Source organism: Kalmanozyma brasiliensis (genome assembly GCF_000497045.1).
Source record: "Kalmanozyma brasiliensis GHG001 unplaced genomic scaffold PSEUBRA_SCAF5, whole genome shotgun sequence".
NCBI lineage: Eukaryota > Fungi > Basidiomycota > Ustilaginomycetes > Ustilaginales > Kalmanozyma > Kalmanozyma brasiliensis.
This window is the reverse complement of record NW_015961988.1, coordinates 387,842-403,764: the sequence shown is the minus strand read 5'-3', so window position 1 is coordinate 403,764 and position 15,923 is coordinate 387,842. Positions and strand designations below refer to the sequence as shown.

Here is a 15,923-nt window from a genome sequence, read left to right as displayed (position 1 = left end):
TCGAGGGTTCTCCTGGCGGCCGCTTTGCCTCCTGTCAGGTGGCTCGGACTGTGGGCTGAGGGCTTTCTACACCGCACCTTGCTGTCGCTACCACTAGCCATAGCCTCCAGTCTTGTGCAGCGCACTTTACCGGCCAATCTCGCTCATGTCGTCTACAAAGCCTATGTAAGGTGGCGCAGTAGCGAATTGCTCGGATCCAGGTGTTACGCCGACGTTCGTCACACATTTCACTTTTCTTGTTCTTTCGGATCTCGGCCTGCAGCCCTCACCAAGGGTCGGACTTTTGGCTCTTGAGAATTTCCAGAGCTACATCCAGAGCATGACCACCATATCTACGGACCTTTGACGGCGCACACCCTCTTCCTTTATACCAGCCCGTCAGCGAGTCAGCTTGTGTCGGACGGCAAGCACCCGCCACCATGTCGCGCTCCGCCCCGCGCATCAAGAACCGCGCGCCGGCGCCCATCCAGATCTCTGCTGAGCAGCTCCTCCGCGAAGCACAAGAACGCCAAGAAGCCCCCGCCGCTGCCCCCGCGCAGAAGATCGAAGACTATGAGGAGCTCGAAGAATACCGTGGACGGAGGCGATCCGACTTCGAAGACCGTCTCCGGCGCAATGCCCAGAACATGTCCATGTGGATCAAGTACGCGACGTGGGAAGCGAGCCAAGGGGAGATGGACCGATGTCGCTCCATCTACGAGCGCGCGCTCGACGTCGAACCGCATCATCTGCCGCTATGGCTGCGGTATACGGAACAGGAGCTCAAGATGAGGAATGTCCAGCATGCGAGGAACCTGTACGATCGCGCGGTGAGCGTCCTGCCACGCATCGATCAGCTGTGGTACAAGTACGTGCATCTGGAGGAGCTCTTGGGAAACGTACCAGGAACTCGGCAGGTGTTCGAGAGATGGATGTCGTGGGAGCCAGAAGAGAAGGCGTGGCAGGCGTATATCAGTCTCGAGGTACGCTACGACGAGATGGAACGGGCGAGCGCGATATGGGAGAGAGCAGTGACATGTCATCCGACACCCAAGCAGTGGATCCGATGGGCCAAGTTCGAAGAGGACCGAGGCGACCTCGAAAAGGCACGCATGGTCTTCCAGATGGCGTTGGACTACATCGGCGAAGACGAGGAGGCGATGGAGAAGGCGCAGAGCGTCTTCACCGCTTTTGCCAAGATGGAGACGCGATTGAAGGAGTACGAGCGAGCACGGGTCATCTACAAGTACGCTCTGGAGCGGCTACCACGTTCCAAGTCCGAAGGCATCTACTCGAGCTATACCCGCTTCGAGAAGCAGTTCGGTACCATGAGCAGTGTCGAGGACACCGTCATCGGCAAGCGACGCATTCAGTACGAGGAGGAGCTCGCAACCTCCGAAGGCGCGCAAGACTACGATACCTGGTTCGACTACACCCGTCTCGAAGAGGACGCCTATCGCGCGCTCAGCGACTCGGGCGGGTCGTCGGATCAGCTCGAGCAAGCCGTCAAGCGAGTCCGCGAAGTCTACGAACGGGCGATCGCCCAAGTCCCCGCTTCGCAAGACAAGCGCGATTGGCGACGCTACATCTTCCTCTGGCTGCGCTACGCGCTGTTCGAAGAGCTCGATACACGCGACTACACCCGCACACGGGAGATCTACAAGGCCGCCGTCGCCGTCGTCCCTCACCGCCGGTTTACATTTGCCAAGCTGTGGGTGCAATACGCCCGGTTCGAGGTGCGCCGGCTCGACCTCCCCACCACACGCAAGATCATGGGCACCGCTATCGGCCTCGCACCCAAACTCAAGCTCTTCAGCAGCTACATCGAGCTCGAGCTGTCCCTGAAGGAGTTTGACCGGGCGAGAAAGATCTACGAAAAGGCGCTCGAGTGGGATCCGACCAACTCGCAGACGTGGGTGCGCTTCGCTGAGCTCGAGAAGAATCTGTTCGACACCGATCGAGCGAGAGCGCTGTTCGAGCTGGGTGTGGCGCAGGCCGAGGGCGCGGAGGAGGGACTCAGCAGCGGACTCGATATGCCCGAGATTGTGTGGAAGGCGTATATCGATTTCGAATTTGGCGAGCGTGAGTGGGAGAGGGTGGATTCGCTGTACGAGCGGCTGCTGGAGAAGAGCGGGCATGTCAAGGTGTGGATCTCGTATGCGCTGTCCAAGGTCAACCAGGCCACAGCGATCGAGGAGGACGAAGACGAAGACGAGGACGAGGACGAAGAAGAAGCAGAATCGAAACCGGCACGCGAGCTCACAGAGGAGGAACAGCAAGTTCGCCAAGAACGTCGTTCCCACCTCGCCTCGCTGGCTCGAGACATCTTCCAACGAGCCTACACCTCACTCAAATCGCGCGCGCTCAAAGACGAACGCGTCGTGCTGCTCGAAGCATGGAAGACGTTCGAGAGGCAACACGGCACATCGTCGACGCTGTCCGATGTCGAAGCCAAGTTCCCTCGTGTGGTCAAGAAGAGGAGAGAGGTGGAGGATGGATCGATGGAGGAATACTACGATCTCATCTTTCCCGATGACGAGGAGAAGGGCAAGGGCGCGTTCAAGCTGCTGCAGATGGCGCACGCTTGGAGGGCGGCGCAGGCAGCTAGGGAGCAGCAACAGCAGGCGGAGGAGAAACCGAGGGGGGCTGAGGATGACGAGAGGATGGACATTAGTTTGGACGATGACGAGGGCGAGGAGGATGATGCCTAAGATCCAATCTCTGCCTTCCGCTCACCGCATGATGAATTCATCTCGAAGGTGATACGCGCACTTCAATCAGTCACACACAACACGCAATTGTACTTGTACCCAATCCTATCATTCGCGGCACTGTGCTCGCCCCTTTCCGCCGAAGCCGAGCCCTCCCTCTCGACTATAAGAAGCGTCTGCAGCCCGGCGAACCGCACAGACACGGGATCGCATCCTCGTCATCCGCCGACGACTGGAACTTGTAATCGTACGTCAGCTCCTCGCCGGCCCGGATGGGCGACTTGGCAAACAGCACGATCCTCTTCTCCCCGTTGAGCGTCAGGATCTTGGCGTTGCAATTGGGCGTGCAGCAGTGGTTCATCAACCTCGCAATGTTGCCCTTGTGCGTCGCATCCACCACGAGATCGTCATCGACTCGGAACAGATACGTCGAGAAGTTGCCCTGTCGCTCGTACCGCTTTTCGCGCTCGTCGGCCACCTGCTGTCGCACCATCTCGCCAACGTATTCGATCACCATGTCGCCCGCGGGGATGAATTCCATGGCGTAGAGGCCCCAGTCGTGAATGGGGGACTTGGCGAACTTGAGCTGCTTCTTGCGCGTGCGGAGCTGATTGAACTTGAAGATGTCGGTGTCCGTGGCCGTCTCGCGTTTGTGCTGTTCAATGCCGAGCACCAAGCGTCGAGAGTCGGCACGGTTGTTCCGGGCGGATTGCAGCACCTGGGCGTTTTGGCTCGTGTCAACTTCTTCAGTGGCCTTGTTGCGGTCCGGTAGATGCAGCGCCTTTTGCTCGGGTGGGATGCGGTAGTATCCCTCCGTCCTTGCCGATCCGGTCGTATGCTTCGGGATCGTTCCAGAGGCGATCGCTTGTTCTTCCGCTTCGGCTTCCAACTCTATCTCGTCAGGGAGCGTTTCTTCGCTAGGCAGCTCTCCTGTCTCGTTCAGGTGTTCCAAGGCTAGACGCAAGTAGGCGCACTCCTCCGCGTCCTCCACAACTCCCGCTTCGAACGGATCAGCGGGAATGGGCTTGGGCTTGGCCGTCGCCTTGGCGGATTTAGCCTTGGCCTTGGCTGCCTTGACTGGGACTTCAACTTCCGGCGTGGCTGTTTCGCTGCCATGCTCGGTCTCGGCATCCACTTCGGAAGGCGTGCCGTCCACTTTGGAGCCTTTTCGAGCCGTGCTCGTGCCTTTCTTCTTGGTCGCGAGGGAAGCCTTCGCTTTCGATCCCTTCTTGCCTTTTGGTGTGGGCTCCTCGTCCAGATGATCCGCTGTCGCAGGCGTAGATGCAGCGTCTTGCTGAGTGGAAGCTCCGTCGTCCAGATCATCCTCTTCATCGTCCGTCGAGTCAAGGAGCAGGGCTGCCGAACTGCGCTGCTTCGTGCGCACGTTGGCGCCGCTATCGCGACGCGAGGAGATCTTGCTGCCGCGGCGCGTGTCTTCGATCTCATCGTCCGAGCTCACAACCTCTTTGCTGCGACAAGCTTTCGGCTTGTGGGTCACGTCTGAATGCTTCTTCCTTTCCCATCTAGCCCTCGAGGCGACCTCATCCGCGTCCGAGACTGGCTTCTTAGGCTTCGTGCCGCCGAGCTTCCGGAAAGTCGGAAGGCGGGCTTCACCGTCCGCCGCCAGAGAGGATGCTTGGCGGTCGGAGACCTTCGCAGAAGGCACAGAGACTTTGATCATCGGCTTGTCGAGAATGGCTTTACCCTCCCCTCCCTCCTTGAGATACACACCCAGATGCTGCGTAACAGTTCGGCTTTTGACGTCGCGGAGGAAGGTGTGTGCGAGCTCCTTCTGCAGCAGACGGAAGACAGCTTGCTGCAGCTCTGCTGCCGTCCAGTCCGTCTTCTGCCTTTCCTCTGCGGTGAGCGGACGCAATCCTGTGTCGAGTTTCTGGCGCATCTGTACAGCGGATGTGGGTGGCGCACCGGGATCCAGCTTGCTCGCTGGCTTCTTGTCGGCGCTCGGTGCGAGTTGAGACGGGGCTCTGCGTGCGTCGACCTGCAGAATGTATCCGCCGATCGACAGCGTCTCATTGGCCACCTTGCACTGGCCGGCCTCTTTGTGCGTCTTGAATGCCGCGTAGAATCCGTTATCGCCCTCCAGCACCCAGAGCGGGTCGGACCTACTGCGCAGCTCCGTTGCTACATCTGAGGCGTCGATGTCACAGCCAGCGGGCTTGGTGATGTAGACGTAGGCTTGTTCCGCATTCCGAAGTGTCTTGATGATTCCTTCGGTCGAGTCTTTGAGCTTCTTGGGCGCTTCTGCTCGAGGCGGTGCAGAAGGTCGACCGTACCTTTCCGAATCGCGGCTGGATTGAGATCTGCTGGTTTCTTCTGGATCGTAGCGGCGACGATGCGGGTCGGACGAACCAGACCTGCGATCATCGTCGTAGCTCGAGCCATATCGCGGATACCGGGACGATGCGGGCTCGTTTCGATCCGTGTGCGCACGCGGGGACGGCACGGGTGCGGGATTGGCAAATGATCTTGGTCCACGAGGGATGTCCGGCGGAGGCATGCTTGGCTTTGATGCGCCGGGTGTGGCAGGTGATTCGCTCACACGTGGTAGTGGAGGAGCGGGAGCGGGTGCCGTTGGTCGTCGATGCCTTGCGTCGTGTTCAGCAATTTTGAGCTTGATCTGTTCGGCAAGAACTTCGCCGCTGCGATCCAGGAAAGCCTGAACCACGTTCTGGCCAAGCTGGCGATCCTTCAAGCCGAGCCAAGCCGCCTTGGCAACTCTGCCAGCGTGCTGCCCGTGTTGTCCGGCGGCGACGCTTTCCAGAGGCTTGCCGCGCTCGTCAAAGTCGTGGGCGAACGTGACATGGAAGATGCCGAGGCTTTGACCGATCGCGGGATGCATCTCGAGTTTGGAGGACTCGACGCGGCCGAACCGGCGGATGTTGAGAAGGACTTGCGGGATTGGCGTTAGCGGGGAGAGATTGGTCAAGACGAGATTGCGTGGTGCCGGCAAAGGCTTGTCTCCGACCGAGTTGGCGTCCCATTTGAAGTGACTCCGGTGAAGTGCTTTGCGCCCGACCTGAGTCTTGCCGCGGCGTGGATCGACCGTGTCTGCGTCGACGAGGTGCTTCTCCGCCGCAGACTTGCAGACGGGACGAGCCATCTCTTGGATTATTGGACCCGTGGACATGAAGTTCTGTCCCCGAAGGTCCCGAGGTAGCTCGTGTGGCAGAGGAACATGACCAAAGGAGCGCTCGAAGGGGGCTTCTTTCTTGATCCGAGGCTGTCCGTGGTCTATTGGGTCAGATGTGGACGTCCCGTTCGGACGATGCGATGATGTCGGCTTCGATGAAACGGTCTGAGATGTGGATGCTGTCCCCCTACTCGACGGTGAGCGCGATCTGTGCCGTCCGGAGCCGTTTGTGAGTGGAATACCTGAGTTCAGATGCTCTTTCCCAGCTCCATTTGGCGCCGCATGCACATCCTTACGTGTTGCGCTGACCTCAAGCGAGGTCGACGCCATTTGAGGATGCCGTTCCGAATGTGTTGTTGCGTCTTTCGACCCATGTTCGCCCCGATGGTCTCGCGCGCTGGCAGCTTTCGTGGCCTCGGCGCTGTCCCAAGTGTGGCGTGCGCTGCTAGGCTCTTCCGCCGGAGGCTTGCGCTTCAGCAGCTGGCCGTCCTCTGACCGCCCGTTGGGTTGAGACGGTCGCTCCTCGTGCCTTGTAGACCTTGATCGACCATCGGATATGGAGGGACGGCGCTCGCTCTTTTCATCCCCCGCATGCGAGCGCTCCCGGCTGCGACTGCGAGTGTGACTGCGATATAATTCATGACGTCTCGAGTCTCTGTCGCGATCGTCTCGATAGCGGTCTCTCTCGGAATGGTCCCTCGAGCGGTATCCGCCCTCTTCGTAGTCCCTGTGAGACCTTTCCGACCGATCTCGAGACCGAGATCTGCGTTCTTTGTGGTGCCTGTATGCACGGTCCTCCTCACCAGATCGCCTTACGTAGCGATCACCGTCTTCTCGCCTACTCCGGTCGCGGTCGTAGCTGTCATGGTAGGTGGCGTCTCGGCTCTTGTTGTATGCCGAGGAGTCAGCGTGTCGATGCGGGTCGCGATCATGCCGATCGTGAGACGGCCTCTCTCTGTAGTCGTAGCCAGGATCGCGTCGGTCCCGGTGAGAGGAATAGCTGTCCTCGTCCGGATACCTCCAGGACGAACGACGAGCTGGTATCCAGTGGTCTTCCTCTCTATGCTCAGGGGAGCGGCGGCGCCAGTCGTCGTCTCTGTGACTGCGACTACGTGAGTCGGGCGAGCGCGGCTTGCGATACCGTTCGTCACGATCTGACCTGGAGGGTCTGGAGTGAGACCAGTCGCCCTCCGCATGCCTCGAGGAAGAGGGCGAGTCCCAGCCGTTCTGATGCGAAGAAGAAGGCATTCTGGACTAGCACCCACGTGGCGGAGCAAATGCTCCGTCGTCGGGGACGATGAGGCTGTATAAGCTTGCTACGGATCCAACGTTCACTTCATCGGCGTCGTGAATAGCTGGTCTCGGGGTGACGGCAGATCATCGAGTGGTCAACAGAAGCTGCGTCCGTGAGTTGCACCTTTCGGCAATGTATCCAGGCCAAGCTCTGGCTCTCTAGCAGTGCAGTGAATCGCTGCAGCTAGGCCGCAGTGGCTGAGCGAAAGGAGTTGAAGGGGATGGATGATCAGGAGAAGCGGTGATGAGGAAACAAGAAACGGCTGCCTAGCAGACGAAGTGCTTGATCATGTTCAGATCAATTAAGATCAAGCGCAGCTGAGAAAGCTACTTAGCGCGCCATGGCCGCTCGCTGAAGGAAGAAGGAAGGACCCTGCTTGATTCCCACTGCGCTCTGCTGCCAGGATGAAATCAACACGCGCAGAAAGACACGCCTTAACCGTTTCCCTCTTGGCTTCGCGTGCCAAAAAGGCGCCGCCGATCCACCCGATACAACGCTTCCTCGTCAATCGTGAGACAAGACACAGAGAGCGCTGGCTCAGCTTGATGGCCCTTGCGAGCCGGTTCAAGCTCCACATGCACCATTCTCCCCGTCACCTCCTCGTCTCTCCACCCCTATCCTTTGCACCTCGAAGCACAACGATCGACCGCACCATACACTGCACTCACTGGCTGCTGTCGCTCAGGATCGCAAGCTGCCAATATGCTAGTCCTCGTCATCGGCGACCTGCACATCCCCTTCCGCGCACACGACTTGCCCGCCAAGTTCAAGAAGCTCCTCGTACCCGGCAAGATCCAACAGATCATCTGCACCGGCAACGTCTGCAACACCGATTATCTTCACTATCTGCGCACCATCGCTGGAGATGTTCACCTCGTCAAAGGCGACTACGATGACAACCCGCATTTCCCATCGAGCTTGATCCTCAACCATCCACCACTTCGCATCGGTGTGCTGCACGGCCACCAGGTCGTGCCAGCGGGCGATACACAATCGCTAGCAGCCGTAGCGAGAGCGATGGATGTCGACATTCTCTTGACGGGTCACACACATCGGTTCGAGGCGTTCGAGCTGGAGGGCCGCTTCTTCGTCAACCCAGGTAGCGCTACAGGAGCTTGGCATCCTACCTGGCCATTAAGGGATCCTGCGTCTGTAGCTGCGTTGGCAGAGAAGGCAGCAGCCAAGGCGAAGGATGACAATGCAGCTGCTGGCAAGAAGGCGGACGATCCGAAGGCGAAGAAGGGAGCGAAAACGGCTGACAGCAAGAAGGGCGATGACGCAGCAACTGACAAGGCGACCGATGCGAATGCGGACGACAAGGCCGGCGACGCGAAAGCAGAAGAGGTCGAAGAAGCAAAAGAGGCACCAGCACCCATTCCTAGCTTTGCTCGTGAGTGTCATGAGACCATTCCCATTCGAATTGCGAGAGAGCATCTACTGACCAACTCTTCCCACTCTATTCACAGTGCTCGACATTCAAGGAGCTGTCGTTGTCACGTACGTTTACCAGCTCATCGACGGAGATGTCAAGGTGGAAAAGATCGAATACAGAAAGAACGTCGACAGCAACTCGTTGGCCTTGCAACGTGGTGCGTCGGGGAATGCCGCTGCTGTCGGCGCGGGAGGAGCCGGCTATGGTCCATACGGAGGGCGATAGATTGCAGCATCCGCAATCGCAATCAAGATACCAGCTCGCCTCGCTCCTGGCACGTATACACAAATCGAATGTGTTTTGTGACTGAAGTGCTTTTGATTGAGTACAAGTACAATGCTGCTGGAGGAAGAGGACGATGACAGGTCGAGGATGTGCGCATCACTTTGCCGGTTGAATGAGAGTCTGTTCGGAGCAATGACAAGGAATTGAGGTCACGATTGTCAGTACAGTTGAGACACTGCGAGGGATCCTTTGGTCTGGATCGTACGACCACGCCCTCGGGATGCACTTACAATGTTATCTCCTTTCAACAAGATGCGGCCGAGCTCTACGCGCTTGTTGTCCTTCTTTGTCCATACTTCTTCTGCATCCGCCAATGTGACGTTCATGAATTCGTCAAAGCCCTACGGTCGGAAAACAGATGTCCAAGTCAGCAACCATCCTGATCAGCGACGCTCTGAACGCTTGGGAACTCACAATGATCTTGCCCTCGATGCGAAAGTCGACATTGTCGTAGAGCCAGAGTGACACCCTTGTCTGCTGCTGCAAATGGCGGAAGATGATGTTGATCGGCTGCACCGATACTTTACTTCGCCCTGACATGGTGTGCGTGACGTGTGCAGGAGGTCGAGTCGTGAAGCGCTGATATGTGGGCTACCGAGACCAGTACGTATGATGTGCTTGTGGGCGAAGAAAGAGGAGAGCTCTGAAGCAGCGCTGGAGTTCCTTGACGCGCGATGGCGATGGCTTAGCCTGAACGTATGTTCCTATGCTGATACTTGCGTAGCCTCTGCGCTTTCACTGACGCTTTCACTGAGAGGTTTGTGAAGTCTTTCGCGAGTAAGTAGGGAGGAGTCGATGGTGTTGGAAGCACAACCAGGATGAGGTTGGATCTTCGAAAGTCACTCCAAATTCGCTGCATCACGTGGACCTTGAAGATCGGGTGCTAGCCAAATCACGATCTCACATCGCCCCGGATTCTCTTCGGAGCTGACGTTCGGGACACGCTCTCCCAGCAGCAGCCTTGCATGACGGCAACACGTTGCCATAGCTCAACAGCCCCTTCGCTCAAGCCCTTCACGTATCCTGTCAAACCACATCGCAAGCTACTCCCTCGGTCCTGCGCTTCGATTTTAAAACGAGCGCTTGATACACAGGCAATCGTCGGCGCTCAACGAACCTCACTTCATTCTTGCGGGCTCGGCTCTGAGAGAGCGCATAGCACACGGCCTCAAAACTTCGACGCATACCGATCCTCTCACGGTGTCTATCGGCATTACGATCGACACGCTTTGGTGGATCTCCTCGCCTCGTGTCCCTGATCTGTACGAGAGAAAGGAGATACAACTCACACCACCACCCCTACAGGGCTTGCGAAGCACTTAAGTTGCCAAGATGGGTCTCACCTTCTCGTCCATGTTCTCCAGGCTGGCGTTTTGGAACAAGAGCGAAGAGGTCAGGATACTCATGCTCGGACTCGATAGCGCGGGTAAGACGACAATCCTATATCGCCTTCAGCTTGGAGAGGTGGTCTCTACCATCCCGACCATCGGCTTCAACGTCGAGACGGTGACATATAAGAACATCAAGTTCCAGGTGTGGGATCTCGGTGGACAGACGTCGATTCGGTAGGTATAAAGATGTGACCATCTTGATCTCTGTCGTCTTTGGCTGACCTTCTAACTGCGCCTCATTCCCATCTGCAGACCATATTGGAGGTGCTACTACGCAAACACCACAGCCATCATCTACGTGATCGACTCTTCAGATACAGACCGACTCGACACAGCGAAAGCAGAGCTCCTGGCCATGCTCTCAGAGGAAGAGCTGAAAGACGCGAAGCTGCTCGTCTTCGCGAACAAGCAGGACTTGCCAGGCGCCTTGAATGAGGGTGAGGTCAGCGAGAAGCTCGGGTTGAGCTCGCTCAAGGATCGTCAATGGTCGATACACAAGTGCTGCGCAACCAAGGGCGAGGGCCTGGAAGAAGGCCTTGACTGGTAAGTGTCGCAAAATGGGCTGCTTGATGGATCGAGGAGGACGAGACTGACTTCTCTGCTGTGATCGGCTCTTCCCCATTCCCGCATACTCGCTTTCCAGGCTCGTGACCACACTACAAGCCAAGTAACCAGCTCAAAGATCGCGATACCCATCTCACAGCTTTCCGAATACAATGCATTTATACACCGAAGACATGCGCTTGTCTCTCCCTCACGTTTCATTGTGTCACTCATGCCAATTCTGGAGTCTTTAGTTGAGCTGTCTGTCATACAAGTCATCGCTACCTCAACATGAAGTGCACTCGCGTCGACGCCGCAGAGCCGACTGATGGAGCTGCAGTCTGCCAAATCCTGAGTGGGAGTGGTCATCAAGCGGTCGAAATCAGACCCTGATCTGCATGCATTCATTCGCGTTCGGGCCAGGCTTTTTTGGTCTCAGAATCTGATCCTCCTCATGCCTCACTCCTTTCCACATCCACCGGTTCTTTACAGCAGCCTTGAACGATGCAGTCCACATCAGCAGCAATTGCAGCAGCAGTGCCTTCCGGCGCCGATCTGGGCGCCAAGGCCAACAGCGTCAAGGGCTCCGTCGCAACTGCCAAGAAGAGCTCGACCTCGGGCGCGCTGGGCAATAACGGCTTTGACGTCAGCGAGGCCGAAGCTTGGCTGCAGGGTAGATGGAAGACGGTGCATGCGAACTCGATCGACAAGAGGATACCAGAGACTCGTATGTGACTCGACCAGCAGCTGTGATGCAGTTCACGACAGTGTACTGACTTGCATCATCTCTCGCTCACAATGACGACTCTCAACAGAGAGACCCGAGGTCTACAAAGCAGCAGCTGGTAGTGCAGGATCGGCATGGGGGCCCAACAAGAGTAAGTTGATAGCTGCAACCAACCAGCGATGGTGCGGACGGCTGCAAATAAGGCGCTAACCCAATGAACACCCACATTTGCGCTGACGACAAACAGAGACGGTCAACGAGCGATTCACCAACGACCTGCTCAAGGCATCGACAGCGACAACAGCCAGCACCAAGAAGTAACAGCCGTCGTTGAATCAGCACAGCAACATTACGCCAACCTTTCCAGGGCCTTTGATGTCCCCATCGTGTGTGTTCGAGACAAGTCGTCCGCAAGTTGCTGATGGGAGGGTCGACGGGTCGAAAAAAGATGGTGTGTTAGACCGCAGAATTGACGAGGACTTGGGCGGATCAACGTCACACGACCATGTCCAGCCTGCCAAGCCTCGAGAGCAGCGAGCTTCTCTGACACAAGGGTGCTTCGTGGACCCTGAGGGGGCTCGGCGACGTCAAAGAGCCGAAAGAAAGCCTTCTGGATCGAATGAAGGAACCAGGGCTGACGGCGGTGTCCGTGTCGTCATCGACGAATCTTAGCGCGTTGTGGGCCGAATCAAGCGTCGACGCAATGCAGTGCAGCAGGCCCGACATGGTCAGCTCGGAAATCCAACACAGCACACTAGAGCGCACACAGCATGGCGTTGCTCGCTCCCTTGCTTCGACAGGAGCGCTCCAGAATCAGTCAGCTCGTCAACTCAAGCATATCATATCGAGACCATCGGTCTTGGAGATATGCACCGTCGAAGGCAGTCGTGAGTCCATCGAGGTTGGAAATGACTGGCAGCCAGGCTCGCTTCTATTCGATCCATCAGAGCAGTCTAAAATTGTATTCCGGTTTGGCGCGCATTGAACCCTCTTTGTTTGGCTGAAACCCACACACACACACTGCCATTCCGCCGCCGAAATCCCACTTGCTCAGCCGCCGCACCAATCCCGCAGGCTGCTGCACCGCCTTGCACATTGGTGGCACCGCAGGCAACGCAACCGCAGGCATCAGATAAGCCGGCTCGCTGAGGATATATAGGCTTGGCATCACGTTGCCAAGAGCTGTCAATCTGACCCCCATCTTCTTGGCATCGACCTCACTTCGATACCTTCGACTCTCTCCACTGCTGTACAGCATCCAACCATCTTGTTTGCAAACTGCAGCGTCATCGACAATCTACGTCCGTGACGCCTTCCACTCTCGACACCAGCTCCTCGCTCAAACGAATGGAGATTCCTACCAATGATGGCCCCGACCTCGATGATTGTAGAGCCTTAAACACATCGACCAACAGCAGCATCTGGTCCGCCTGCTTCACCAACCGCCGCCCTTCTTCCGTCAGTTCTGCCCGTCGTGCTCGACCTTCGTTCCGCTCCGCCTTCCTTGTCCTTTGCAGCCTCGTCGTTTTCCTTGCTTGCTTGACCGGCCCTGCCCAGGCTCACGTCCTTCCCACTGACGCTCATCAACATCAAGACAGTGAAAACGTCCTAGCTTCGCCCGAAGTCTTCTCCCACATAGCCCACAATGATCGATTCATAGCGACCGCCCCTCGGGGCAGCGTTTCGGACGCTCAGCCCTCCGATGTCAATTCAATCTCTAGTGGCCAGATTCTGCAGTGGGTCCAGGATCAAACACGCAACGCCCACTTCGCCGACTCGCCCGAGTCACGCCTCTTCTTCGACGAGCTCTACCAGCGTCTGTCGATCCAGCAGCGCTCTGTTGCTGACGACGCCTCCTACAACGTCGGTCCCAAATCCTCTCGCTTCCGCCTCTGGAAGCGCGCTGGATCGGGCAGCAGTAGCGAGTCGACATGCCACGAGACCGAGTTGTCCAAGGGTCAGAAGGCCATCTACGGCATCCTCATCCCTATCCTCGTCGTACTCTCTGGTCTCTTCGCAGGTCTCACCCTGGGCTACATGTCGCTCGATGAGACCCAGCTGCAGGTGCTCTCGCTGCAGGGAACGCCCAAGCAGAAGCGATACGCCGAAAAGATCATGCCCATCCGCAAGGACGGCCATCTCTTGCTCACTACGCTGCTGATTGCCAACATGATCACCAATGAGACGCTTCCCATCATCGCCGACCCTCTGCTCGGTGGCGGTGTCCAGGCTGTCATCGTCAGTATCGTCTTGGTCGTCATCTTTGCCGAGCTCATCCCTCAGTCTGTCTGCTCGCGATACGGTCTCGCCATCGGCGCCAAGCTCGCACCACTCACCCGAGTCGTCATGATCATCCTCTGGCCCATCGCCTTCCCCGTCTCGCGAGTTCTGCACTGGACACTTGGCCCCCACTCTGGTATCGTCTACAGGCGTTCCGAGCTCAAGGAGCTCGTCAACCTCCACGCTGCTGGCGCCGGACGTGGCGACCTCAACAACGATACTGTCACCATCGTCGGAGGTGCGCTTGATCTGCAAGAGAAGGTCGTCAAGCAGGCCATGACACCCATCGACCAGGTCTTCATGATCTCCATCGACTCCAAGCTCGGCTACGAGACCCTTCAGCAGATCGTCAGCTCGGGCCATTCGCGTATCCCAGTCTACCACGAGATCGAGATCCCCGTCAGCCGCACTCGCGGTGGCAGCGGCACTTTGACGCCCAGTCGTGGCGGTGGTGGCTTCCTCGGTGTCTTGAGTCGCAAAACCAGCAACTCGCAAACCAAAGGCTCGTCGGATGATCAGCGCACCCTCGAGGGCAGCGTCACCAATGAGAAGGATTATTTCGCAAACAACAGCGACTCTCAGGACTCTGCTATGACCAACGAGAAGAGCAACTCGGCGACTGCTATGACCATGATCAAGCGCAAGAAGATCATCGGCGCCCTTCTGGTCAAGCAATGTGTGCTGCTCGACCCCGAGGACGAAACGCCGGTTCGCGATATGGTCATCAACGCTCTGCCGGCTGTTCCTGCGGACGAGCCTTTGCTCAACCTGCTCAACGTCTTCCAAGAAGGTCGCTCGCACCTTGCCATCGTCTCTTCGCGCACTCGCCGTTCGTTGCCTGGTTCGTTTGTCGGCCTCGGTAGCAACGATCCAAAGAAGACCCAGGCCGCGGCTCCGGCTCGCTCCGGAACAGCTGCACGCATCGAGGGAGACCTCGGCAACATCGACGAAGAGAAGCAACTTGACGATTCGGACATCAAGAAGTCCAGCTTTTGGTCGCGTCATCTGCGCCGACACCATCGTCATGCAGACAAGGCCACCTCGCTCGATCTGCCTCCTGAGACGCTCTCCGAGGACATCGACGCAAGCGCTGTCGCCACCGAGATGGCGCAGCGAGACGTGCCTATCGGTATTATCACGCTTGAGGATGTGCTGGAGGAGCTGATCGGTGAAGAGATTCTGGACGAGTACGATTCCGAGGTCGAGCAGAACTTTGCGCAGATCAGTCCTCCGCCCAGTCCCGGTCACAGGGAGATGGTGGACAAGAGGGTAGAGACGCCCAAGGACGCCGATGAGATGCAGCTGCCTGGCTCGATCCTCAAGCTCCCCAATAACCCCAAGATTGCTCTGCCCCGCTTCAAGCTGGGTCGCAGCGCCAGTGTCAAGGATGCGAGCGTCAGCGCCGGGCCAGCTGCCGAGATTGCTCCCTCCGTGCCGCCGACCCCCGTCATTGACAGCTCTGCCGAGGCACTCACGGCCAAGCCAGCTGATCCCACCAAGAGCGAGGGCGTCCACTTCCCTTTCGATGCCGTCGATCCGCGTGGCCGCACCGCTGGGATGCGAGAGATCAGCGTTGGTTCGCGCCCTTCGTCGCGTCCTGGCTCGCGACCTGTCTCGCCTGGCCCCGGCTCTTTGATGTCGAGCACAGATGACCAGCCTGCCCTCGCGGCTCCTCGTGCCAACAAGCCGATCGTGATCCGTCACCAGGCTTCGGATGGGACCGTCGCCACTGCCATCGTTGGCGAGTCGCTGTTGCGCGGCCGCACCGCTGCCATTGCTCCCGAACGCCAGGGAAGCGGCGATGTGAGCCGCAGCAACACTCCTTCGGGCACGCGCGTGAGCCGGTTCAAGAGCACGCCTCTGCCCGGGGCGTCAAGCACCCCGGTCCCTGGCGTTGTTGCTCCAAGAATCCGCGCGTTCGGTAAGCCTGAGGTGGGCTCTGCGCTCGCCGAGGAGACCAAGAGCTCTGCTGTTCACGTGGCCAGTCCCGAAGAGCTCGATTCGGACGACAAGACCAAGCAACTCGGCAGCGGCGATACCGACGAGACCGATACTCTTTGAGGCGGTTCACCCCCGCATTCAACAATCTTTTGACCCCACACTCGTCGACAAGTCGTGATCTTTGAATTC

General features: G+C 58.0%; 7 protein-coding genes across 7 annotated transcripts; 5 read left to right on the top strand and 2 right to left on the bottom strand.

Annotated features, from left to right (window-relative positions):
• Positions 1 to 419: 419 nt before the first annotated feature.
• On the top strand, positions 420 to 2,690 carry PSEUBRA_005197 (Tetratricopeptide TPR2; the record flags this gene model as incomplete). Its single annotated transcript, XM_016438681.1, has 1 exon — positions 420 to 2,690. One exon carries the CDS (start codon positions 420 to 422, stop codon positions 2,688 to 2,690), a length of 2,271 nt encoding a protein of 756 aa, XP_016290504.1.
• Positions 2,691 to 2,853: 163 nt separating this feature from the next.
• On the bottom strand, positions 2,854 to 5,838 carry PSEUBRA_005196 (SET domain protein; the record flags this gene model as incomplete). Its single annotated transcript, XM_059465468.1, has 1 exon — positions 2,854 to 5,838. One exon carries the CDS (start codon positions 5,836 to 5,838, stop codon positions 2,854 to 2,856), a length of 2,985 nt encoding a protein of 994 aa, XP_059320420.1.
• Positions 5,839 to 7,837: 1,999 nt separating this feature from the next.
• On the top strand, positions 7,838 to 8,792 carry PSEUBRA_005195 (Calcineurin-like phosphoesterase superfamily domain protein; the record flags this gene model as incomplete). Its single annotated transcript, XM_016438682.1, has 2 exons — positions 7,838 to 8,525; positions 8,602 to 8,792. 2 exons carry the CDS (start codon positions 7,838 to 7,840, stop codon positions 8,790 to 8,792), a joined length of 879 nt encoding a protein of 292 aa, XP_016290502.1.
• A 156-nt stretch (positions 8,793 to 8,948) lies between these two features.
• PSEUBRA_005194 (Ribonucleoprotein LSM domain protein) lies at positions 8,949 to 9,392 on the bottom strand (the record flags this gene model as incomplete). The annotated part of the gene is made up of 3 exons (XM_016438659.1): positions 8,949 to 8,972; positions 9,083 to 9,193; positions 9,267 to 9,392. The coding sequence occupies 3 exons, from the start codon at positions 9,390 to 9,392 to the stop codon at positions 8,949 to 8,951; spliced, it is 261 nt and encodes an 86-aa protein (XP_016290501.1).
• Positions 9,393 to 10,184: 792 nt separating this feature from the next.
• PSEUBRA_005193 (Small GTPase superfamily, ARF/SAR type) lies at positions 10,185 to 10,914 on the top strand (the record flags this gene model as incomplete). Its single annotated transcript, XM_059465467.1, has 3 exons — positions 10,185 to 10,417; positions 10,496 to 10,786; positions 10,887 to 10,914. 3 exons carry the CDS (start codon positions 10,185 to 10,187, stop codon positions 10,912 to 10,914), a joined length of 552 nt encoding a protein of 183 aa, XP_059321616.1.
• Positions 10,915 to 11,290: 376 nt separating this feature from the next.
• Positions 11,291 to 11,834, top strand: PSEUBRA_005192 (uncharacterized protein; the record flags this gene model as incomplete). Its single annotated transcript, XM_016438689.2, has 3 exons — positions 11,291 to 11,513; positions 11,602 to 11,664; positions 11,761 to 11,834. The coding sequence occupies 3 exons, from the start codon at positions 11,291 to 11,293 to the stop codon at positions 11,832 to 11,834; spliced, it is 360 nt and encodes a 119-aa protein (XP_016290500.2).
• Positions 11,835 to 12,860: 1,026 nt separating this feature from the next.
• On the top strand, positions 12,861 to 15,854 carry PSEUBRA_005191 (protein of unknown function DUF21; the record flags this gene model as incomplete). Its single annotated transcript, XM_059465466.1, has 1 exon — positions 12,861 to 15,854. The coding sequence occupies one exon, from the start codon at positions 12,861 to 12,863 to the stop codon at positions 15,852 to 15,854; it is 2,994 nt and encodes a 997-aa protein (XP_059320419.1).
• Positions 15,855 to 15,923: the final 69 nt, after the last annotated feature.